Source organism: Strongylocentrotus purpuratus, unplaced genomic scaffold (genome assembly GCF_000002235.5).
Source record: "Strongylocentrotus purpuratus isolate Spur 01 unplaced genomic scaffold, Spur_5.0 spur5_scaffold_13, whole genome shotgun sequence".
NCBI classification, from domain to species: Eukaryota; Metazoa; Echinodermata; class Echinoidea; order Camarodonta; family Strongylocentrotidae; genus Strongylocentrotus; species Strongylocentrotus purpuratus.
In genome coordinates this window covers 22,013,632-22,038,388 of record NW_022145598.1, presented here as the reverse complement: position 1 = coordinate 22,038,388, position 24,757 = coordinate 22,013,632, and the positions used below count along the sequence as shown (strand labels likewise).

The 24,757-nt window shown below is 38.9% G+C and overlaps 1 protein-coding gene across 1 annotated transcript in view; it reads right to left on the bottom strand.

Annotated features, from left to right (window-relative positions):
* Nucleotides 1–24,757, bottom strand: part of LOC580997 (CAD protein) — a 49,030-nt gene that overhangs the window by 21,577 nt on the left and 2,696 nt on the right. Inside the window, exons 2-17 of the mRNA XM_030983159.1 lie at nt 17,374–17,643; nt 16,785–16,843; nt 15,930–16,013; nt 14,379–14,520; nt 12,577–12,754; nt 11,705–11,995; nt 10,784–10,937; nt 10,302–10,433; nt 9,045–9,278; nt 8,186–8,407; nt 7,173–7,361; nt 6,544–6,777; nt 5,638–5,775; nt 2,543–2,784; nt 1,522–1,768; nt 55–255 (exon numbers count right to left, since the gene is read on the bottom strand). Of these exons, the coding sequence (XP_030839019.1) occupies nt 55–255; nt 1,522–1,768; nt 2,543–2,784; nt 5,638–5,775; nt 6,544–6,777; nt 7,173–7,361; nt 8,186–8,407; nt 9,045–9,278; nt 10,302–10,433; nt 10,784–10,937; nt 11,705–11,995; nt 12,577–12,754; nt 14,379–14,520; nt 15,930–16,013; nt 16,785–16,843; nt 17,374–17,643 (3,017 nt within the window). The remainder of the gene's footprint in view (nt 1–54; nt 256–1,521; nt 1,769–2,542; nt 2,785–5,637; nt 5,776–6,543; nt 6,778–7,172; nt 7,362–8,185; nt 8,408–9,044; nt 9,279–10,301; nt 10,434–10,783; nt 10,938–11,704; nt 11,996–12,576; nt 12,755–14,378; nt 14,521–15,929; nt 16,014–16,784; nt 16,844–17,373; nt 17,644–24,757) is intronic.

The following is a 24,757-nucleotide window of genomic DNA, read 5'->3' as shown; positions in this document are numbered from 1 at the left end:
GTGAATGGAATCAACATATTGATCAAATGGATCATGTGCACCATCTCCACTCACCTGTTGCCTATGCAGAGCCATAGCGATGTTGTTGGGTAGCTGGCCTCCCATGGAGAGGACGATACCGGTGGGATCCTCGCTCTCGTAGATGTCCATCACCGTCTCGAAAGAGATCTCGTCAAAGTAGAGCCGATCGCACATGTCGTAGTCCGTGCTCACCGTCTCAGGGTTGTAGTTGAGCATGATGGTCTTCCGTCCATGCTGCGACGAAGAAGAAATGCAGATGAGAGGAAGGGATGCAATCATTCTACATTTTAAACTAAGTTGAATTTCTTTATTGTCATGCACAAAATAAAAGGAAGGCATAAAAATTGTCTTTCGACTCACATTTGTATAAAATATAACAATACATTAACATATCACAGACAAATAACATTAACAATGAAAGCTCCTCGAAGCTCCTCGAAGTAGAGCTTAGGAGTGTTTTAACCAAGACTCACATTGACCTAAGTTGGACTTGAACTATGGCAGGCCGTTCCTGCCACTAGTTCCTCTAACCATTCCTGGCATTGGTTTCTCAAGGGACCTACCAATTGTGGTAAAAAAATCTACAGAATATACATTTTTTGAAAGTTCATTATTGTAGGAAAAAATAATATCTAGAGATTGTAATTGAGAGACCAATGATGAGAGCAGCCAGTGGCATGAATGGCCTCCCATAGTTCAAGTCAAACGTAGATCCATCTTAGTCTTTATGAAACACCCCCCCCCCCCTCCCCCAGGTCACACATGGCATAGAACATGCACACTGTCTCGGGTTGCAATTAACCATAACGAACATACAGACTACATGGTAAAGAGCATCATTATTCTCTGCATAAATATAAATCTTCTTAAAGCAGAGACAATCACACATGTTAGAGTCTATGTGAATGGTCTCAGGGTTGCATTTCACCATGATGCTAAAAGATGGTCTTCCAATGATGCTGATTACCAATGATGCACATATTTTTAGCTATACTTCAGACTAAGATTCCAGACCAAAAAGTGACAATTTCTTTTGGAATTCCACAGTTAATTCCATAATTGTAACAGAACCCAAATCCAGTCCAAATATCATGCATAATGAGTGTCTTATGACAGAATCTTGCTAAACTGACATTTCAAAGAAAAAACAGGGGGAAAAGTGTCTGTTTATATGCTACAAAAAAGTCATGAGAGCATCTACTCAAAATCTGTGGCTTTCACCAAAACCAGGGGTGATAGTGAGCACTAAAGCAAGATAGAAGAGGATTAGGGGGAAAAATGGCATCAAACAACATTCCCCCCTTTAGAGTAAGAAAAATTGGGAAATAATAGGGAAGAATAGGGAAAATAAGGGAAAAATCAGGAAAATCGGGAGAAAAAAAAATTAGGAAAAAAAAAAAAAAAAGAATTGGGAAAAAATCAAAAAAATCTGGAAACCGATTTAAATCAGGTTTTTATCAGGCCTTTAAAACCCGCCTGTAAGAATGTTAAGTTCCTTACATTTCTCATTTCAGTGATGCATCGAACAGCGCACCAATCAAACTCCACGCTGCTACCGATGCGGTATACCCCCGACCCGATCACCATCACGTGACCTCCAGGAAAGTCCAGGTCGTGAGTGTCGCCGTTGTAGGTCAGGTAGAGATAGTTGGTGCTGGCGGGCCACTCGGCAGCGACCGTGTCAATCTGCTTCACAAACGGCTTCAGACCGTAGCTCTGTCGAAGTGTGCGGATTGCTAGCTCAGTGCTAGAAATTAAAGCATATTCCAAGTTATGGTGGCTTAAATGTTAAATCCATCAATATAGCCAATTTCAAAGGGTTACAAATAAGTATCTCTGATTGACTTTGAAAACACCTATTTAACTGCTGGACTAGGCAAACCAATATATTGTTTGTGTAAAGTTTTAATAATCACATTTTTCAAAATTTAAGCAATAAATATATAGATATCCTTTACTACATACCTGACAATGCCAGTTCCTTATAGGCAATCATGTGAAAAGCATTTAAAATGTCATGTTACCTAAACACTCAACCACATTGTCATAAAAATAAAACTATAAATCAAATAAATTCATCTACACTGGCTAGAGATTTGGACAATACCCTAAGAGGTCAAATAAATTATAATTCTGGATTTATCTCTTCTCAAGAAAGCAACTACAGTCAAACCTGCCTTAGTGACCACCTCTCTATAAAGACCAGCTGTCTATAGCGGGCATGCATTTTGTCTCCCATGAGAGAGAGAAATGTGTGTTGTAGAACCTGTCCTGACAGGCCACCTGTCTACAGTGGCCACTTTGTCTGTTTCCCTTTAGGTGGTCTTTATAGACAGGTTTGACTGTTCATGGAAGATCCAAAAAACAAACCTCAGGACGCATTTAGAGATTTGCATATCCGAGAAACCCAACTTCTTTGCGGCAAGACATTTGGACAGTACCCTAAGAGGTCAAATAAATTCTATTTCTGGATTTATCTCTCTTCGAGAAAGCAACCACATGGAAGATCAAGGAAACAAACCTCAGGACGCATTTAGAGATCTGCTTATCCGAGAATCCCAACTTCTTCGCCTGGAGTATGAGTTCCTTCGAAGGCTCTATGGGAGATGCCTCTAGGGCCGTGGTGCAGTTGATGATGTTGTTGAACTTGTGGAGGAACCAGGGGTCGATTCGGGTCAGCTCGTAAAGCTTGTCGATTGTGTAGCCAGCCTTGAGGGCAGCAGCCACCACGAAGATGCGCTCGTCGGTCGGAAGGTTGAGAACCTGTAGGGGTGACACAGATGCATGATGGGAAGCACAAATAAAATAAGAAACAAGACAAATGTGACTGCTTCTCCAATATGCCTCTGCGTAGTTACTTAAAAAAAGGGTAATTATGCTGCATTATTGTAGAGCGCTTAGAGACTTCTGACAAAGTAAGTGTTAGGCGCTATATAAGCACTGTAATTATTAATTATTATTAAAAATCGAATCAGTTTGTTCTAATCTGTTGATACGACTATCATCAAGTTTGAAGTTGATATCTCAAGCGGTTCTTGAGATATGGGAGAAAGAAAGTGGGATGGATGGATGGTCAACACAACAAAAAAATGCCTCCAGCACCACATTCGGTGGGCAAAGGCATAAAAGTTGATAAAAAGTACAACGCTCTGATGCCAGGTGCTCATTCATTCAAGCCAACTGGTATTGAATCTAAGGGTCACTTCACAACTGAATAGACCCCAGCATTAATATGCAATAAGTACTATCATTGTGGGAATCAATTTTTATACATATTTACTTTCACAGCAACATACAATGGTACAGATTTGTGTTTAAGAATTGAATCGCTTTAGTAACAGATTTTATCCACTCACCAAAATAGGGAATGAGAGAATCATAAGATCTACACCTACCCGCTTGTCTCCTAACCAACAAGATTCCATAAGTAAACTAGATGGAACTTCGACTGCGCGCAGTCGAAAGTGATGCCTCCGTCATAGAGCAATTTTACAAACCAAAACGGAAGAAATATTTCAAATTCAAGTTTGGTTGTAATCCATAACAGGTTCTCAGAATATCGTGATTATACAAGCTATTTCTCATATACATGTATGACCCTTTGATCTTTGAACTCATGACCTCAAATGCAAAATACATATATATGCATGTCTTGAGTTTGATGGTAATCCATCCATCGGTTCTAATGATAATGCAATCACAAGCCCCATGACCTTTGACCTTGACCCCAAAATCTAATCAATTCATTGGCTCTGCAAGATACATACATAACCTAAGTTTGGCAGGAATCCATCAATCGGTTCTTGAGATAATGCGATCACAAGCTATTTTTGCATACATATTGAGCCCTGTGACCTTTGACCTCGTGACCCCAAAGTCTAATCAGTTCATTGGCTCTGCAAGTTACATACATGACCAAATTTTGGTAGGAATCCATCAGTCAGTTCTTGAGATAACGTGATCACAAGCTTTTTTTGCATACATAATGAGCCCTGTGACCTTTGACCTCGTGACCCCAAAATCTAATCAGTTCATAGGCTCGGCAAGTTACATACATGACCAAAGTTTGGTAGGAATCCATCAGTCGGTTCTTGAGATAACGCGATCACAAGCTATTTTTGCATACATAATGAGCTCTGTGACCTTTGACCTCGTGACCCCAAAATCTAATCAGTTCATTGACTCTGCAAGTTACATACATGACCAAAGTTTGGTAGGAATCCATCAGTCGTTTCTTGAGATAACGCGATCACAATCTATTTTTGCATACATAATGAGCCCTGTGACCTTTGACCTCGTGACCCCAAAATCTATTCAGTTCATTGGCTCGGCAAGTTACATACATGACCAAAGTTTGGTAGGAATCCATCAGTCGGTTCTTGAGATAACGCGATCACAAGCTATTTTTGCATACATAATGAGCTCTGTGACCTTTGACCTCGTGACCCCAAAATCTAATCAGTTCATTGACTCTGCAAGTTACATACATGACCAAAGTTTGGTAGGAATCCATCAGTCGTTTCTTGAGATAACGCGTTCACAATCTATTTTTGCATACATAATGAGCCCTGTGACCTTTGACCTCGTGACCCCAAAATCTATTCAGTTCATTGGCTCTGCAAGTTACATACATGACCAAAGTTTGGTAGGAATCCATCAGTCGGTTCTTGAGATAACGCGATCACAATCTATTTTTGCATACATAATGAGCCCTGTGACCTTTGACCTCGTGACCCCAAAGTCTATTCAGTTCATTGGCTCTGCAAGTTACATACATGACCAAGTACCGGAGTGTTGGCTCAGTCAGTAGAGCGTCCGCCTCACAACCGGGAGGTCATGGGTTCGAACCCCGGCCGCGTCATACCAAAAGACGTTAAAAGATGGGAGTTGTTGCTACCTTGTTTGGCGTTCAACAATAAGGGATAGAGCAACGTCGATCTGGCGCTGCTCAGTGGCTGCCGGGCTCACGATCAATTGGGCAAAAAGAATTTCCGTTTCGGTTTAATAAAATTTGGAGTGGACTATTAGGCTATTATTATTATATTATTATATTATTATTAAAGTTTGGTAGGAATCCATCAGTCGTTTCTTGAGATAACGCGTTCACAATCTATTTTTGCATACATAATGAGCCCTGTGACCTTTGACCTCGTGACCCCAAAATCTATTCAGTTCATTGGCTCTGCAAGTTACATACATGACCAAAGTTTGGTAGGAATCCATCAGTCGGTTCTTGAGATAACGCGATCACGAGAACGGGACGTACGTACGTACAGACGTACGAACAACGTAAATAGACAACCCGAAAACATAATGCCTCCGGCTACTTCGTAACGGAGGCATAATAAAGATGTATTCCTTTCTCATCCCAAAATAGGAGCTACCCAAATCCAAAATAATCCAGAAGTATTAAATGCAAATCCAAAATGATTAATTTCATCACAAAACTTCATTCACAAGGAAAGTATTTATTTCTCTTTGCAAAATAGGAGCTAAGCAAATTAAAGATGATCCAGAAATAAAACTGTATCTAAAGTGTTTAATTTTATCCAAAAATTTCATTTACAAGGTTTACTGACTGGAGGATTCAAACAATTATCTCAGGATGCTACTTACCTCTTCAGAGACTTTCTCTTTGTCATGGTCAAATCCCGTCACGTTTTCATCCACCATGCGGAGTGCTTTCTGGAATGCTTCTTCAAACTTCCTACCCACCGCCATCACCTCGCCAACGCTCTTCATCGAACTCCCAATCTAACGGAAGAAAAGCAAAATAACTTTTAACTACATGGGTAAATTGGATTGAGAAGCAATGGGATGTGGAGAGATATGGAAATTATTAATTTTTCTTTTTCAGTAGGATATAACTGTGCATATATTCATCACAAAATGCGTTTTGGGAGGACTTTTCTGGAATGTTTCTTCAAACATCCTACCCACTGCCATATCTTCGCCGATGCTATGGCATGATGCAAACTGCACCACACTATCTGTCTAATATGCCAACTACTCTCCCAGCTTCCAGATACCATCTGCTTTCACGGAACGATCAGACACTGTTACTGATCCCACGCACCAACACCAAGGCAACCGAACGCTCATTCTCATATGCATGACCATCCATCTGGAACACTCTACCACAACACCTCTGCCTATGTAGTACAGAAGACACTTTCAAAAAGGAACTTAAAACCCAACTCTTTGCATCTGAATCCATAATGTATGTTTTGAGTACCGGGTATATAAATTTCATTTCATTAATAATATTTTAATTACTGTTCCTTATTTGATTGTTATGATTTGTATGTTTCTTTTCTGTTGTAATAGCGCTCTGATCAGTTTGTCTGTAAAGGCGCTCAATATGAATCAATTATTATTATTAATTTTATTATTATTCATTTTACTTTAGTAAACTTTTTGAGATCCCAGCAAGAATACTAAGGCTATCTGATCTAACAATTTCTGATATCACAAACGATCAAATAAACTTAATCTGAGGAACTTCAATAATTGTTGTGTTACCTTCTTGCTGACTTTGGTGAACTTCTTAAGGTCCCAGCGAGGTATCTTCACCACGCAGTAGTCTAGACTAGGCTCAAAGCAAGCCGTGGTGGAGTTCGTGACCGAGTTCTTCAGCTTGGGCAGAGGGATCCCCAGGGCGAGCTTGGCAGCAATGTAGGCCAGAGGGTACCCTGTAGCCTTGCTGGCCAAGGCAGAGCTGCGGGACAGTCTGGCGTTCACCTCGATGATGAAAAACTGAGAAGCAAACCAAACAAGACAAATATGAAAGAACAAAGGAATACATCAGTTTTTATAGTCATTCTTTTGCAATTTCCAGTTTTCAAACTCTTTAGATTATAAATATGTATTTGACATAGCACACCTAATATAGTGTTTTCCTAGACAAGAATTTGAATTCTTAACATTAGGTCTGGACTAAGAATGGCGCCGTTATTCATCCTGACACAAAGAAAGGTACCCCATTGTGACGCTGATTCCTATGAAACAGTTTTTTTTATGCCCTATTCAAGAATAAATAGGCATGTCAGGTCACAATTTTTAACACCTTTTTTAAGGTTAAAAGTTAATTTATGACATTTGTTTATAAATTTGTTGGCAAAGAAGGAATCAAAGCTCTCCTGAGGTCCTACCTCATGTGACTCTGGGTTGAGGGCATACTGTATGTTGCATTCTCCGACGACACCTAGATGTCTGATGACCTTGATGGCCGTCTTCCGTAGCATGTTGTACTCTATGTTGGTCAGGGTCTGGCTAGGTGCTACTACGATAGATTCACCCGTATGGATTCCCAGAGGGTCAATGTTCTCCATGTTGCAAACCTGAAAAGAAGAGGGAAATTCCACATGGGCATGCAATTTGCGAAAATCATCTTTTTTTTTCCTGTTGGGATACAAAATGCTTACCTTAGCATGTTGCATTCTATGTTGGATAGGGTAGTAATAATAATTGCGGTCCTGAAAAGGGCTATACAAGAACTAGCTATTATTATTATTATTATATAGGCCTTCTGAACTATGTAAAAAAAAAGGCCCGACTACATCACATTAACTGCCATTATACAACACCTACTAAGATTCTTGCAACCTCATTGGTCAATTCTTGATCACATGACATGCGCTAAAAGTACCATTGAACGGCATCATTCTCCAGCCGTGCAATTCCGTTTGATCCTTTCGCACCATTGCACTCTGACGTCACTAACTATATACAAAGTATATGGTGAGCTAAGTGACGTCAGAGTGCACTCTACGTCACATTAAACATAAAGGTCGGTAATCGCGGCGCATGGTACGCGCGTGGTTTGCTGCCTGCTTAATAGTGCGCGCTCACTATCAGCAATTTCATCAATTGAAAACAAACAAAATATCGTAGAGATTTAGGCCTAGGAAAACTGTTTTAAGCCTGTTAACGTCCGAGGTGTTGTATAAAACAAATAATGAATGGTCTTTATTCGTGCAATGGAACAATATTTTGCATTCGGTGAAAGATGAGACGCTCCATATAGCGTCTCTTATCTTTCACCTCGTGCAAAATCTTGTACCATTGCACTCATGACCATTCACTATTTGTATATTAGTATGGGTAAACTATTTACTGATGTTTTCTAGTATATGGTCACAAAGAAAGAATGTTGAGGACTCACGGTGATGCAATTGTCGTAAGCGTCTCGTACGACCTCGTACTCTACCTCCTTCCATCCTTTCAGTGACTTGTCGACGAGGACCTGGGTGGTGTGGGCGAACGCAGCGTTGGCCAGTATGAGGAGCTCATCGTTGTTGTTGGCGAACCCTGACCCCAGTCCTCCAAGGGCATAGGCGGCTCGGACAAGCACAGGATAGCCAATGTGATTGGCTGCTTCGATGACCTTTAAACAGTGGAATGTAGAAAAAAGGGGATGAATACATTGAAGCCACACTGCACTACTTATAGCTACTTGCGCCCTCTATTTAGAAAACAATGCCTAAGTGGTGACCTTTGGTCCTCCGTGGTCCCTTTTCTCTTATGTTAACTGAGAGCTGATTTGCTGAGATAATCACCGGTCTGTCAGTGACCATGCAGAAAGGTCTAATCCCTCCTAGCTAAAGTAGTGCAGATAGGCTTTAACCTCTCACATCAGCAATGAGTGGTATTTTCAAATCTCTTTACTTCTCCCGTATGATATATTTCCACATACATTCTTATACCGGCACAGAATAAATTAGGCACTAGACTACTTTGAAGGCCTTGACGGAGGATAAATATAAATTTCAAAACTATTGTCGTAAAAAACATGGGATATCATCATAGATTCACTAAATTTATCCATTCATTAAATGTTGTTTACCTCTGTGAATAACACTTTCAGTTTTTTTTTTCTGTGAACAAACATACAATTCACTGTTTGATTGAATGTCGTCCTATATTAAAAAAGAGCATAAAAACATGACCTCTTCATTCAAGAACAGGTGCATCACATGATATATGATACCACTGCAAAACTTCTTTAGGGTGGGACTACGCACCTCATCGACAGAATAAGCAGCCGAGCTAGGAGCCACCTGCTCCCCGATCTCCTGCATACGATCAGCAAAGATCTTCCTGTCCTCCGTGTCTTCGATGGACTTGACGGGGGTTCCCAAGACCTTGACGTTGTAGCGTTGCAGGACACCGCTCTTCTCGAGCTTGACCCCGCAGTTCAGACCAGTCTGACCTCCGAAGGTCAAGAGGATGCCGTCCGGTCGCTCACTCTCTATGACCTGCAGGGCAAACAATAGATATTCTTGGAAATAATATAGCTAGTGATATTCGTTTGTCTCGCAATGTATGGTCAACAAGGGATCTAAAAGATCACAACATTTTGTGCGCTGCTGCAAAACTTCCTCATATCCGATACTATATCCGCAATGAGTAATATATTTTGCAATAGATATTCTGATAACTTCCCCATTCACAATTTATCTCATATATCAGCCAAATAAAGGTTTTATAAAATGAGGATTATTCTCAAATCCAATTAATTTTATCGTCTTGAATAGTGGAATAAATTGACCATTACAATGTACTTCTACCAAATATGGAGAACACAGTTCATATTCAGATCGAGAGCAAAGAGCTTTAGAATGCAAATCCAAGAAGACATCTATGTGTATGTTTAAGAATATTTCTACAGTGTTTATCTTGGATGCTGCTTTACAAGTATTGGCTTGCATGGTGATGTAGATATACAGTAGGCTTACGGTTGCACATGAGAGAGAGGGGGAGGATTGGGGAGTCATGAAAAGGACTGTCGGTAATCTTTCTTTCTTGAGCGTGTGTGTAGTCCTGAAAAGGACTGTTGGTAATCTTTCTTGAGCTTACAGTTCTAAAGAAACTATAGCGCCGGTTGGAGAGGATGGGTAGTAGAAGGGGGTGTTGATCTTATCTCTTAGGATCTTTGGTGGCTAACTTGAATCTGGCATCAAATATGATAGAAGTTTATGGTTAGTTTATTTCTCTATCTTTTACCAAGTGCCTGCAAGTGTCCAATTGGATCAGATGACGAGTATGTCAAGAGAGAAAAGAAAGCTGATGGAGACTGATCAAAAACAGAAAGAAGAAGCATTACAGCCATGCAAAACTTCTGGAGTGAAACACTTCATTTTCAGTTGCACTGGTATAGACTGGAATAGTCTCCTTGATTCCTTCGGATTCATTCGACACTGAATGTACATGTACACCAAACTTACCTTCTACCCAAGACTCAATTTATTTCATACATACTGCCGGATTACCCTACTCACCTGTGTCACATAGTCTGGTGTTATGGGGAGAAAGTAAACCTTGTCAGCCAAGCCTTTAGACGTCTGAACCGTTGCAATGTTGGGGTTGATAAGAACGGTGTGTATGCCTTCCTCTTTCAGTGCTTTGATGGCCTTGTAGGAATAAAATGTAAAGAAGAAAAAAAATGAAGGAAATAAAGTTTACTCATGTCATTTGGCAAGTAGGAAATGTTACAAGAATTCCTTAAATAGCTTGATCACGAGCTCTTTTTGCATAAATAATGAGCCCTTTGACATTTGACCTTGTGACCCCCAAATCTAATCAATTCATCGGCTCTGCAAGATACATACATGAACTAAGTTTGGCAAGAATCCATCAATCGGTTCTTAAGATAACGCGATCACGAAAACGGGACGTACGGACGGACGTACAACCTGAAAATATAATGCCTCCGGCTACTTCGTAACAGAGGCATAAAAATGGATGTGTGTGAAAGTCTTACCTGTGAACCCGAGTAATCAAACTCCCCTGCTTGACCGATGGATAGACCCCCTGACCCCAGGATGAGTACCTTCTGAGGTTGGGTGTCTGGGGTCGGGGTACCTGGTAAGGCCTTGAAGTTCAGGATGTCCTGAATCCTCTGCTTAACGGTCACTCTGTGACAAAGAATAAAAACAACATAATAGTACAGTCAAACCTGCTTTAGTGACCAACTGTCTCCAAAGGCCACCTGTCTATAAAGACCACATTATTAATTCCTTTGAAAATGGTTTCTCATTGAAACATGTAATAAAGGAACCTGTCTACAAAAACCACTTTTTGTGTTTCCCTTGGACGTTGCTATAGACAGGTTTGACTGTATCTGCAAGTTAAGTGCTACTCACACTGGCTAAGAATATCTTGAATACTTTGGGAAACAGTCACTGGGTGTAACAGAATGATAAAGGCAGAGAGTTATCTACCAAAAAATTAAAAATTAAAAAATCCACAAATAACCTGCTGATTACTAAATTCTCAGATTTCTATAGGCATGATACAGAAGCCACCTAGTTACCATCGACAATGGACTGTGTAGACCTATAACACTAGCTGAAGCTCAACATTTCTTGCTTTATCTCTGTTGTACAGACGTAGACAATAATAATTGAAATACTCTACACCCTATACATTCAATGATGCTCGTCAGCACTCCTTTTTTTCTCCAGCCATGAATGGCAGAAGAGATACAAAGGCCCTCCTTCCCTTTCAATTTCATGTTTATTTTGTTAATGTAATGTATTGTGCATATTGATCTATATGTATATCAATATGTGAATATGTTAAAATGTACCATCATTGTAAATATGAACAATTGAAAGAGGAAAAATAAATGAATTAAATTTAATTGAAATGAAGAAGAGACTTATGGCAGTAGAAAACTTACATCTCGCTTTTGCCCGCCTTGAAGTCCTTCACCGTATCCATGAAGACATCGAACAGAACCTCAAGATCCTGCGGCCCGCCCATGTGCTCCGGGTGGAACTGGACGGTGTAGAATGGTTTGGTGTCGTGGATGATCCCCTCGTTGGTCTTGTCGTTCTCATTGGTGAAGAGCACCGACCAGCCCTCGGGGAGCTTGCTGGTGTCGATGGCGAAGCCGTGGTTCTGGGTGGTGATGTAGCACCGGCCGGTTCCGTTGTGGGTGCACGGCTGGTTGTGACCGCGGTTGCCGTACCTGAAGAAAACAAACGTGACACCAGATTAGCTCTTTGTTTGCTATTTCGTCTTCTACATAGAACCGTTTGGACAAATACTTTCACTTATTTTGGGATTTCCTGTGTAGTGAAAATGTGTTTTAAAAATTGTTTAGGTTATGGATAAAACCCATAATGAGTCATTAGGTATTGGAGTCGCAAATTCAGCTGGTGAAGCTCATTGTTAAATGCTGTCCATTTTGTATGCCAATCGGCCTTCATGAAAATAAAAGGTTAAAAACACACCAAATGAGTATGGTAAAACTGGTCACTCAAAGATTTTTACCTTTTTGAGGCACATCTTGATCATTTTGAAGCGCAAATTTTTTTAGGGCTTCAATATTACACCATATTACACTGATAACACGTAGGGCCATGCATCTCAGATTTAACATTATTAATGCCTTTAAAGGGTTTGGGTATCTTTGTTTCATATTCTAAACAAAATTTTGAAGCGCAACTTTTTTAGGGCTTCAATATTAACCCATATCACAGACATTGAGGGCCATGCATCTCAGATTTGTAAAACTGGAAACATTGTTAAACGATCCCTTTAACATACTTCATCTTGTAAGCCTTTGTTCCGACAGCGAGGGACAAAAGCTGATGCCCCATACAGATACCAAAGACCGGTTTGATCTTTGTCGTCGTCTCGTTCAGGATGGAGCGGATGTTGTTGATGGTGACTTCCGCCATCTTGGGGTCACCGGGACCGTTGCTGATGAACAGACCGTCAAAATCTGGAGACACAAAAAGAAAAGGTTTTTGATAAATTCACGTTTATGGAGACTTTTTCCAGATTCTTAATAATAATAATAATAATAATGTTTTATTTACCCAGGGTAGCCACTTCAGTTATGAAACTGCTCTTCCAGCGGGCCCTGCATAACATAATATGTTATTACTACCCTTCTCCAATCTAATATGCCGAGCGCCTAGCTAGAAGGCAGAAGGTCCCATTGTTATAAGTCTCTGGTATGACTCGGCAGGGGTTCGAACCCACGACCTCCCGTTCATGAGGCGAGCATCTAACCACTGAGCCACCATGCCTGGCATATCAAACATACTAACAGGGTGTGCGACTGCAGAATTCCTTTCATCTTCTTTTTATTTTATTTTTCCTCCTCTCCCTTACTTTCTCTTTTTTGTATTTCATCTTATTCTTTTTTTCTACAGGCTTGAAAGTCAGCAACAGTTTAATAATCATTCTCACACTAAATTATTTTATGAATTATTAGTCATAAAATGACTTTGAAAATGCTACAAATACACTCAGATTGCACCAAAGTCCATCTAAGAACATCGGGGGGGGGGGGTGTTTCACAAAGATCCTAAGTTGAACTTATCGCTAAGTTGGACTTAACAATTATGGCAAGCCTTTAGCATCTTTGAAAATAATTTGTAAAAGTTATTTAAAAAAAGCATAAAATGTTGATTCAAATCTTTCATATTTTCTATTTTAAAGGAGATTTCATGTTACTGATGTGGAATTTATAAAACAGTCTAAAATACTTGATTTTTTGCTTTTGAATATATTTCATTTTAAAGCTACAAATGGCTCTCCATAACTTTTAAGCCCAACTTAGAGTTAAGTTCGTCTTAGAATCTTTGTGAAACACCCAAAGAGTCCTTAATCAAGGCCTGGAGTCACGGCATCAAGGGACTTTGCACTTCTTATACATCACTTCATACTCCTTCCACATTCCAATTTTACATGTTTTCGTTTGTAGACTATCCTTTGCAGGCTTAATCAATAAGTTGGGCTTTTTCTCGCTCTCCAATTATGCATGCTTTTATCCAAATACCAAGTATTTGACGGCTATTCCTTTATCACAGGTCAAAGTCCTAACCTAACACCTTTTGTATGCTCACAGAGCTCCTCGCTTCAAGGTCTGTCTGTATGAACAACAAAATGATCCCAAGTTGGGGTAACACACAACAGCAGTGGCTTGAAATCTATTTAATACCACCAACTGCTTATGACCCAAATCTGACCATTACTCCTTTTTTTTTCTGCTTGTAAATAAAAACAAGGTCTTTTCCTTGGGCCGGCAATGAAATGAACTTTTAGCTCAGCACAGTCAACACACTAAAGCACTGGCTTGAAACCTATTCAAAACCACCAACTGATTATGACCCAAATCTGACCATTACTCCTTTTTTTCTGCTACATGTACATGTAGTACATATAAACAAAGTCTTTTCTTTGCGCAGGCAATGAAATAAACTTTTAGCTCACGCACATTCAACACACTAAAGCAGTGACTTGAGGCATATTCAAAACCACCTACTGCTTATGACCAAATTCTGGCCAATGGTAAGTTTCATGCAACGGAGCCCTGATGCAAGAGCGGTCAATGTTACCTGCGATATTGAGAGGATGGTCCCAAGGGACCACGGTAACCTGGGCCCCCCGCTGGGCCAGGAGGCGGATCTGGTTGTACTTCATGCCGCAATCGATTGACGTGATTCGAATTGGTGCTCCCTTGTTATACACGATCGGTTTCTTTGGAAAAAACACACATAGTAAATGTTTATTGAATTGGTTTCTTTGAAAAAGACACATAGTACATGTTTATTGAATTGATTTCTTTGAAAAAGACACACAGTACATGTTTATTGAATTGGTTTCTTCGACAAAGACACATAGTACATGGTTATTGCAATTTATTGGTTAACATCAAGTTTGTTTTTTTGGTTTGCCATATCTTTACTGATTTTGATTTTCGGTTGCAGATTAGTCAAATACATCCCCCCCCCCCCCAATACAATAACATTGATCCTTTTCAGGGAGAATTGCATACCTGCCAACATTTGAAAATAACAATTAGGAATGTTTAGCACGGTATGCCTTAAAAAATAAGAAATCGCACTTGCAGTCGCAGTGTAACTGGCAATATGAATCTGTACCAAAAGCGAATACAAATTCGCTGCTCGATCATGCAGCCATTCAACGCACGCAATACACAAACTTTCAAATCGCGGCGCATGATAAAACAAGCTTAATTTGGCTTTAGCACCCCAAAAAAGAAAAAAAAAAAAAAAAAAAAAATCGAAATTTTGAAAAATCAGAATATTCTGAATTTTCAGGTCCTAAAAATCCAGAAAATCAGGATATTCCTGATTTTTCGGTAGGGTTTCAGTTATGGAATTGGAGAGGTATTCTACTCATTTGTGGGTGAACTTGAAGATCTGCATTACCTTATAACCCACAAGCAAAAAAATAATAATTACAACAACAAAAGATTTACATTTGTATTAAAGGGATTGGATATCTGAATTTAGCTTATGTAATCATAATTGTAAACCTTTAGATCAGTCAAGATCCCATGACATTTACAAGCCCATCCCCTGTCTGATTATCAAGATATTTATGATTGGAAATCAAAATTTCAAAACACATCTTCCTAATGGTTTTCATAACACTACTGTCTACTGGGGAAAATGAGTATGGTAAAACCGGTCACTCAAAGATTTTTACTTTCTTGAGGCACTTCATTATCATTTTGAAGCGCAATTTTATGAGGGTTTCAATATTAGGCCATATCACAGACACTGATAACATGTATGGCCATACATATTAAACTTGTAAAACTGGAAACATAGTTAAACAATGCCTTTTATGAAACTTTGCACTGTTCCATCATTAATTTGAGACAAATGACTCACAGAACCCCATCTGATTTACAGTAAATATTGCAGAATATCAAGCTTTGCTTACTTTGTCAACCCTCCTGTTTGATGTTTTCGATTAGTTACAGCCAGCCTTACTTTATTCTACATATATTCTTTTGTCATGTGTCAATTTGCAATATTTGTTTGTTATATATTTGTTAAAATGCAAAAGAAAAAGAAAATCAAACAGAAATAAATAAATAAAATCAAATCAAATCAAATATACAGATGGATACATACGGTCGTAGAAGCTTCGGCGATGAGATTGCGAAGGTTTGGATCTTCAAATGGAATGGCCTCTGGTTTAGTACCTTCAACAATCACCTAAGTGAAAAAGAGAGGAGAATTGGATGATAATCTTTCAAATGGATAACAAAAAATGTGTGAGCCCTATGTAAGAACTTCAAAATTCGAAAGCCTCACGTAATTATATTATGATTTTTAGAGCCATTTGGAACGATTAATAATGCTTGTTTCACTTACTAAATATTGACCATTTCTTCTTCTTCTGAGAATAGGTGTTTCGTGACATTCTAAAACAAATTACTTAAATGATTCACCTTTTTCATGCCCATGTCAAACTGTTAAAGCATTTTTTTTTCAAAACTTTATTCTTGTCTCATGATGAGATGAGAAGTTTGATAAATTAGGGATGGGAAAAATTCTAAATGAGATGAATTTCTCATCCCATTTACAAGTTTGTTCATTATCAATATATTTGCATCCCAGAAGAATGCAATTTTTAAAAGGAGCGAGTCGTCAGTCTCCTTGTACAGAAGGTCATAATTCACAGACACCATACTTGGTTGAAATACCATTAATGGATGTACACATGAAACCTGTAGGTCAATCAAGAAATACCCCCTTCTTCTCGTAGAGTCTTCGGGGATGCAAATGTCATATTGGAAAACAACAAAGCATTGTATAAAGCATGTTGGTCATAAAATTGAAGGCTAATCTCTGTGATTGACAACACCTGTTATTGGGTAAACACCAGAATGGCCCGGGTGTCGAATTCCAAATGAGAACCCACTTCTATTTGTCTTTAAACATCTTCTTTTTCTTTTAATCGATGAAATAAATGCTAATTATTACCTTTCCCAACATAGTTCCATGCTCTCTGATCTTCTTTGTGAGAGCTCTTGTATCGATACCTGAAAGAAATAAAGGCAGGAATAACAATTAATTCAAGGTTCGGTTATACCCCTTATTTTCTAAATCAATAAGTTTTCCATCCCCAAATTGACAACAATTATTATTGTATTATTTTTTTTGTCCCTTTTTTGGGGGTGTGAATTAGTGCATTTGGTGTATACCTACAATGTTTAAGTTTCTGTAACTTTTTTGATTATCCAACCATTTCGTACTTTCCTTTAGTGTAATTTCCATTTTATTGGCTTACCGTAAATCTCCGTGTATAAGGCACACTTTTTTCCATCGGCAAAAATCTTAAGTCGGAGGTGCGTCTTATACAAAAAGAGGATTCGGGAAAAAAAAGCATCCAACAACATTTCCCTCTTTTGAGTAAGAAAAATTGGGAAATAATAGGGAAAAATCTAGAAAATTGGGATAATATCAGGAAGATAAAAAAAAAAATCAAAAAAATAGGGAAGAAAAAAATAATTAGGAAAAAAATTGGGAAACGATTTAAATCAGATTTTTATCAGGCCTGTGAAACACTCACCTTGTATAGCAGGAATGTTATGTTCTTTCAACCAGTCGCTGAGCGACTTGGCAGCTGCCCAGTGATTGTAGTACTCGGACAGCTCTCCGACGATGAGCGCCGACACGTGAATCTTCTCCGACTCGAACCAGAGAGGGAGGCCAAACTCATCCTTGTCGTTGGGCGGGATGCCATAGTTTCCAATGAGAGGGTAGGTTAGGATGAGAATCTGATACTTGTAGGAGGGGTCAGTCAGGGACTCTGGATAGCCTACCATGCCAGTCTGAAACACTGAATATAAAAGAAAAAGTAAGGATCATTGATGACGATGAATCCTGAGACTTCAAGGGGTGGGATAATAATAATAATACATGAGATTTATATAGTGCCATTATCCATTTTAATTAAATGCTAAAGGCACTTCAAAATATTAGGGAACACATTTCATTATGACAAAGAATCGTGTACATTTACATAAGACAGAAAATGCAAAAATTAAAGAATGAATGAATGTCTGTCATCAAAATGCAAAATTAAACAAATGGGATTTAAGGTTGCTTTTAAAAGATGTTGAAGAGATGGAGTTCTTCAGCTCCTGTGGATGTGTTGATAAGGTATCTTATATTATATTCATCTATGTAAATTTGTTTTCCTGAGAAGTGTTTACTGGTAGTGCACTTTTTGAAAGTACAGTTGTACATGTAAATGATGTATAAAAGATCAACACACATCAAGCTTGAACATAATTCACTTTCTGATCTGGGATAGCCTTGAGGGCTTGGTGATAATATTTTTATGATATTGATATCACCAAGCCTTAAACGGCTCCCATACAAGCATGCGGAGAGGCATGTAAACAAACCCTAAAATGTGTCCAAAATCAAACCTTCTCACACCCGACGGATTGTCCTAAATTTTGGAGAAAAAAAGTAGTCTCTATTCTCTAAGCCTTTCTGAAAAAAAGGCCATCACTTACAGTTTGTGAAGTTTCATGCGAAAATTCAAACCCTAAAAATATATTGACAAGAATACAGTACTGACAAAACAGACTCTAAGGTGGAAACAGCTATTTTCGTGTAGACTACACCATCATTGCATCATCATGTGTATTTATAAAGTAGGCTTGCGGGTGCACAGTGTGAGAGAGAGAGGGAGGATTGAGGAGTCCTGATGTGTATTTGCAATTTGGATAGAACCAAAAAATGCAAACTCTCGTGAGAAGTAAGCATTTAAAAAAATGTGTATTGCATGTTATTTATTATCATCAAGAACACATGGAAGGTGAGAGAACACGTGGAAGGTAAGCAAACTTGCTGTCACTCAGGAATCAAATTGTCACATTTTTGGTTTAATTCTTAACCAATTTTCAAGTGCTTAGTACGACTACGAGTAGAAAAAAAAAATAGTCTTGGAAAACGATTCAATCAGCGGGTTGGGTCACATTATTTTGAAATGTAAAGAAGTAAGTTAGACTCTAGTAGGGTCTAATTACAATTTTGACTTCTAAGGCCTACATTGTTTTTCGACTCCTCCTGGGCATCCGTTCAACCACTTGAAATTACTTCTTCAAATTATAATTTCAAGTGGTGGAAAGGATGCCCAGAGGAGTTGAAAAACATGGTAGATCTAGGTCAAAATTGTAATTACTTCTTCTTTACATTTCGAAAAAAATGTGACCCAACTCGCTGTTTGAATCGTTTTTCTATGCAGGCCCTCAAGAGCTGGTGGAGTTATCAGAGAGTCAGAGTCGGACTCAGACTCAGCTCAGTACTCAGTCAGAGAAAAACAAACTGCACAGAGTACAGACCGACAAATAAAGACACTGCATGTAAAAATGTGCAATGTAGCCTAGACTATATCATTGGTAGCCTCTAATCGGGCACATCTACAAGGAGGTCAATGAATATGCATATCAGTGACGTCATGTCAATTTATGAATATTGATGTTCTTGACTGCGCGCGTACGATCGTACGTACGTGCAGAATTGGGGTCATGACTGTACAATGAAGGTAATACGTGCAACACAGTGGTTCAGCCAAATCAGGGCAAAATCTTACCATTATACAGTTGTATTGTCCGTGATTATGAGGTAGAAGTGTTTGAGTGTTAAGTAAATTTATTTAGTGTGGATTTTGATACATTTTTGATACAGTTTATACAAAATTGGCGATTCTTTTGGTCGTTTTTTAACTCCAAAAAACAAGTGACCAACTCGGTCGTCGGCTAAACCACCTCCCTGTAGATGTGCCCGTCTACCTCTACATGTGCCCGATCAAGATAGGGATCGAGTTAGTGTAATAAAATAGTATTCTATATTCAATATCCGAGAGTTCACGGATGTAACATTAAAGCTCAGTCAGTAGAGCGTCCGCCTCACAACCGGGAGGTCGTGGGTTCAAACCCCGGCCGCGTCATACCAAAAGACGTTAAAAGATGGGAGTTGTTGCTACCTTGTTTGGCGTTCAACAATAAGGGATAGAGCAACGTCGATCTGGCGCTGCTCAGTGGCTGCCGGGCTCACGATCAATTGGGCAAAAAGAATTTCCGTTTCGGTTTAATAAAATTTGGAGTGGACTATTAGGCTATTATTATTATTATTTATTACAGTATTATATATGAGTTTCACAAATATCAATTTATCTTCTTTTCATGGATTTTCTTTGGATTCTACGTGTTTTACGTTGTCAAACAACCACCTCCCTGTAGATGTGCCCGCCTCCCGCTACATGTGCCCAAGATAAAGGATAATAGTAAGGCATACAACTTAGTGTTGTAGCCTATATTGAATTTCCGACATGTCATGAATATAATAAAGCTTCCTAAGATACAAATGAGTTTCATAAATATCAATTTATCTTCTTTTCATGGATTTTCTTTGGATTCTACGTGTTTTACGTTGTCAAATAACCACCTCCCTGTAGATGTGCCCGCCTCCCGCTACATGTGCCCGAGATAGGGGATATGTAGTAAAGCATACAACTTAGTGTTGTAGCCTATATTGAATTTCCGACATGTCATGAATATAATAAAGCTTCCTAAGATACAAATGAGTTTCATAAATATCAATTTATCTTCTTTTCATTGATTTTCGTTGAATTTTACGTGTTTTAAGTTATCAAAACATGCACCTCCCTGTAGATGTGCCCGCCTCCCGCTACATGTGCCCGAGATAGGGGAAATGTAGTGAGGCATACAACCAGTGTTGTATATTGAATTTCCGTCATGTCATGGATATAATAAAGCTTCCTAAGATACAATTGAGTTTCACAAATATCAATTTATCTTCTTTTCATGGATTTTCTTTGGATTCTACGTGTTTTACGTTGTCTAACAATCACCTCCCTGTAGATGTGCCCGCCTCCCGCTACATGTGCCCGAGATAATGGTGTAGCCAGACATTATATTATATTATATATATTATATCTATGCGTATCTTTCTTGCTCCCTCGACGTGGCGACTCCACCAAACATACCCCCTCTTTCTTACTCACCCCCCCCTCTCTCTCTCTCTCTCTCTTTCACCCCCTGTTTCTTTTGTTTTCTTTTTCTCTTTTTTCTTCTTCTTTTGCTCCTTTTCTTCCTTTTCTTTCTTTTCCTTTCTTTCCTATCCTTCCTCTTTATCTCTTCTTCTTTCTTTTCCTTTCTTTCCTATCCTCCCTCTTTTTCTCTTTCTTCCTCCTTTTCCGGACAATATCCTGACAGGCGGGGGTGTCGCACCCCCACACCCCATTTGGGGACGCCCCTGGTTGTAGGGAGTTAGATAATATTCAAACTTTTCGTAAATATACAATATTGCACGATTTTTTTTCCTCCTCATAATAATGTAAGGAAGTAATATTTTCAAGATTTTAAGTCAAATAAGATACGATTTTGCGATCGTAAGGCATTAAGCAAACGGTAGTGTCCCCTATTTTATGTCTTTTTAAAAGTAGGCCTTTATTTTCTTTAAGCTTTGATAATTATATAAAAACATCCCCATAATCTAGCTAATATATTTCCCCCGCTCCAGTGGTGACAAAAAGGGAAACATAACACACACGTAATCCTATCGTAATTTGTCCCCCTTGTGTGAAATATCCCCCCCCCCCTCAACTGATTGGCTAATCTTTGGTGACAAGACGATATATTTTACAAGGAAACCACCTCGACCGAAAAAAAAAGACAGATTTAGAACGTGACAGTAAGACAATATATATATATGCTTTATGATTACCAACCTCTCCTACGAGATGACCCCGACAATAAGACACTATTTCAAACTCGTGGGAGACAGTGAGCATATAGGATGACAATATATAATGCTTTTTCACAAAAACATAACAAAAAACACAACAATATATTCCTGTTCTCAATGTGTATGATGAATTGACAGGTGATATGTATATTATGATGTGTTTGTTCTATAATTATCTATCTTGTTTCATGACAACTTACATCAGCCTTAATTTTCGTTCTATGTGTTCCCTTTGTTGTATTTTCTTTCTTTTTATTATGGTTTGGTTATTGAAATTAATTGATTATATATATTTCGTGTGTGAACCTTTAAGCATGTATATATCGACTCGAATAACTATTACATTTATTTTCTGTGTTTGCTTTGAATTTACCATGTCTCGAATGAATTAATCAATGATTATTTTTTATTGAACCTGCATTCAAATTTATGTTTACATTCCGTATTTTTCATGTGTTTGTTCTGTGTTTATCATTATATCAGGCCCCCTTGTTGCTACGAGGGCTAGATATCCCACCCCAAAATAAAAACGAAGACAAATTTCTCACGGCATTTTTTACTTTAATTGTGTTGCACTAAAAAGACCTTATCAGACCTCCTTACCCATCACCATCACCCTCACCCCAACAAAAAAGACAATAAATGTTTGATTCATATTTGGATTGCATTATCTCTTTGTACGATACATGACGCGAAAACCGTCAAGGTCCGAAAGTGTTCAAGCCCCCTATCCCCCAAAGTCTCAAACAAATCACAATTCCGAAGTGCCCCCCCCCTACCTCTCACCCCTCTCCGGACAGTAAGTAGGCTCGTGTTCCGGCCCAACCCCGCGTGTCTTTCTTGCTCCCTCGACGAGACAACTCCACCCAACAACCCCCTCTCTCGTTTACTCCCACCCCTCCTCTATCAGGCTCTTAACTCCACTTGTTTCCTTTTTCTCTTTTTGTTTTCTTCTTCCTTTTTCCTTTTTTTCTTTTCTTTCTTTTCCTTCCTTTCCTCTCCTCCCTCTTTTTCTCTCTCATTTCTTTTCCCTTTTTTCCTTTCTTTTCCTTTCTTTCCTTTCTTTTCCTTTTCCTATTTTCTTTTCTTTTCTTTCCCTCTCTTTCTTCCCCTCCCCCTTATTTCTTTTTTCGACGGCAGCGCAATTTTACCGACAATATCCTGACAGGTGGGGGGGGGGGGGGGGTTATCGCACCCCCACACTCCCCTCTTTGGAGACGCCCCTGCTCGTATGCACTATTTCGTTCTTGAAACACTGTTATATTATATTTACACAAACAAATTACCTTACAGAAAACATTAACATACCCAAAGAAAGTAGTCCGTCAAATGAATCGTTATCAAACAAATAAATTACTCAAAAGTATACTGAGTAATAATCAACAATCATATTAAAGGATACTGATTTTAAATACAGGCCTCTACACTGTTAAACAAAGTTAAAAGGTAGGTGTTACCAAGCGCGGATCAAGGGAGGGCCGAGCCCCCCAGCCAAAAAAAAAAAAAAAAAGGAGAGAGCGAGAAGGAAAAGAAGGGAAAGGGAAAGAGAGAAAGGGAAAAAAGAAGAGGAAGAAGAAAAGAAAAGAGGGAAGAAGGAGATCGGGGGGGGGGGGACTTGCCTTCCAGGCTGTTCCCCCCCCCCCCCCAATCAAAAAATAAAAGAGAAGGAAGGAAAGGGAAAGAAAAAAGGAAAAGAGGAGACAAAGGAAGGAAAAAGAGGAAGAAGAAAACAAAAGAAGGGGGATATCAGTTGCAATTTTCCCGCCAACAAGTTGTGGATAGGGGGGAAGGCCCTTGCCCCCCCCCCCCCCCCCCCCCCCCCCCCCCCCGTCCCTGCTAAAAAAAGAGAAAAGGAATGAAAAGGAAAAGAGGAGAGCTAAAAGGGAACCAAAAAAGGAAGAAGAAAAGAAAAGGGAGAAAAGAAGGGAGATCAGTTGCGGTTAATCCCGCCAACAATGTGTGGAGCGGGTGGGGTCAAAATGACCTTGCCCCCACCCCCAGCAAATCTAAAAGAGAGAGAGGGAAGGAAGGGAAGGGAAAGGGAAAGAGGAGAGAAAGAAAAAGAAGAAAAAAAGAGAATGAAGATAGGTAAGGGATATCAGTTGCAATTCCAACAAGGTGTAGATCGGGGGGGGGGGGGGGGGGGCTTTGGGGAAATAAAATTCAAACGTGGTTTATTTCTAATTCCATAACGGTTGTTTACAAATAATGGTGAAATGACATCCTTTACATTCATGTCGGAAATTCAATTTACAACAGTAGTTGTATGCCTATTTTCTACACCAGGGTGCTACAAGAATTTTTTTCACCACTTGCCCTGTCGGGCAAGTGGGTTTTCAATTTACTTGCCCAAACAATATTTCCACTTGCCCAAAACTTTAAAGCGAAAAAGGACTCGAGGTTAAAGCATTTATTATCTCGTAATGATAAGTTAGTGTTTTAGATAGCAAATTAATGCACATACATGTACAGTGTAACTGTACTGAATAATAACCTAATATGTCAAAGAAAATGGTCAACAAAGGATGGTTGAAGGTTTAAAAAACGCATTTTATTGATTCTCCATAAATAATCAGATTCACATGAATCTCGGCAAGGTAGAATGGTTCAAGCAGGTTTAAGTTTTTAATATTCAGTCATGTAAAAAAGCATAATGACCCTGTTGTAAAAAATATGATACAAACATGTCATTAATGGTAGCCACATGTACCATGGTGCAACATCACATGTGTGTCTGTGCAAGCCGCTGTCATTTGGAAACGTAGGCTAATTTTCAGCTGTTAATAATTTGGGTCAACTCTTCCATCAAGAAACGTCATGTAAATAATGGGTAATCAACTATTTTAAATAAAGTACGGACATTTTTATTTCATCATTCACTGCTATAAATATCATGCCAAAATTTGTAAATTCTTACTAAATAATAATATTGAAGATATTTTACGATAAATCTCGGATAAGTATGCGAAAACTAGACTAAACAACGTCGCTAAAACCATGAAAACAAAACAACAACGGCTTATATTCTGGGGGTCTCGATACTATTATCAAAATGACTCGCTCGGTCGGATCTTGAGACCGCAGTAATAAATTGAAAACGAGACAAAAACATTCATCTGATTTATATGAGCAGCGAGTTTTAAATAATATGTTCACAATCATTAACAGTC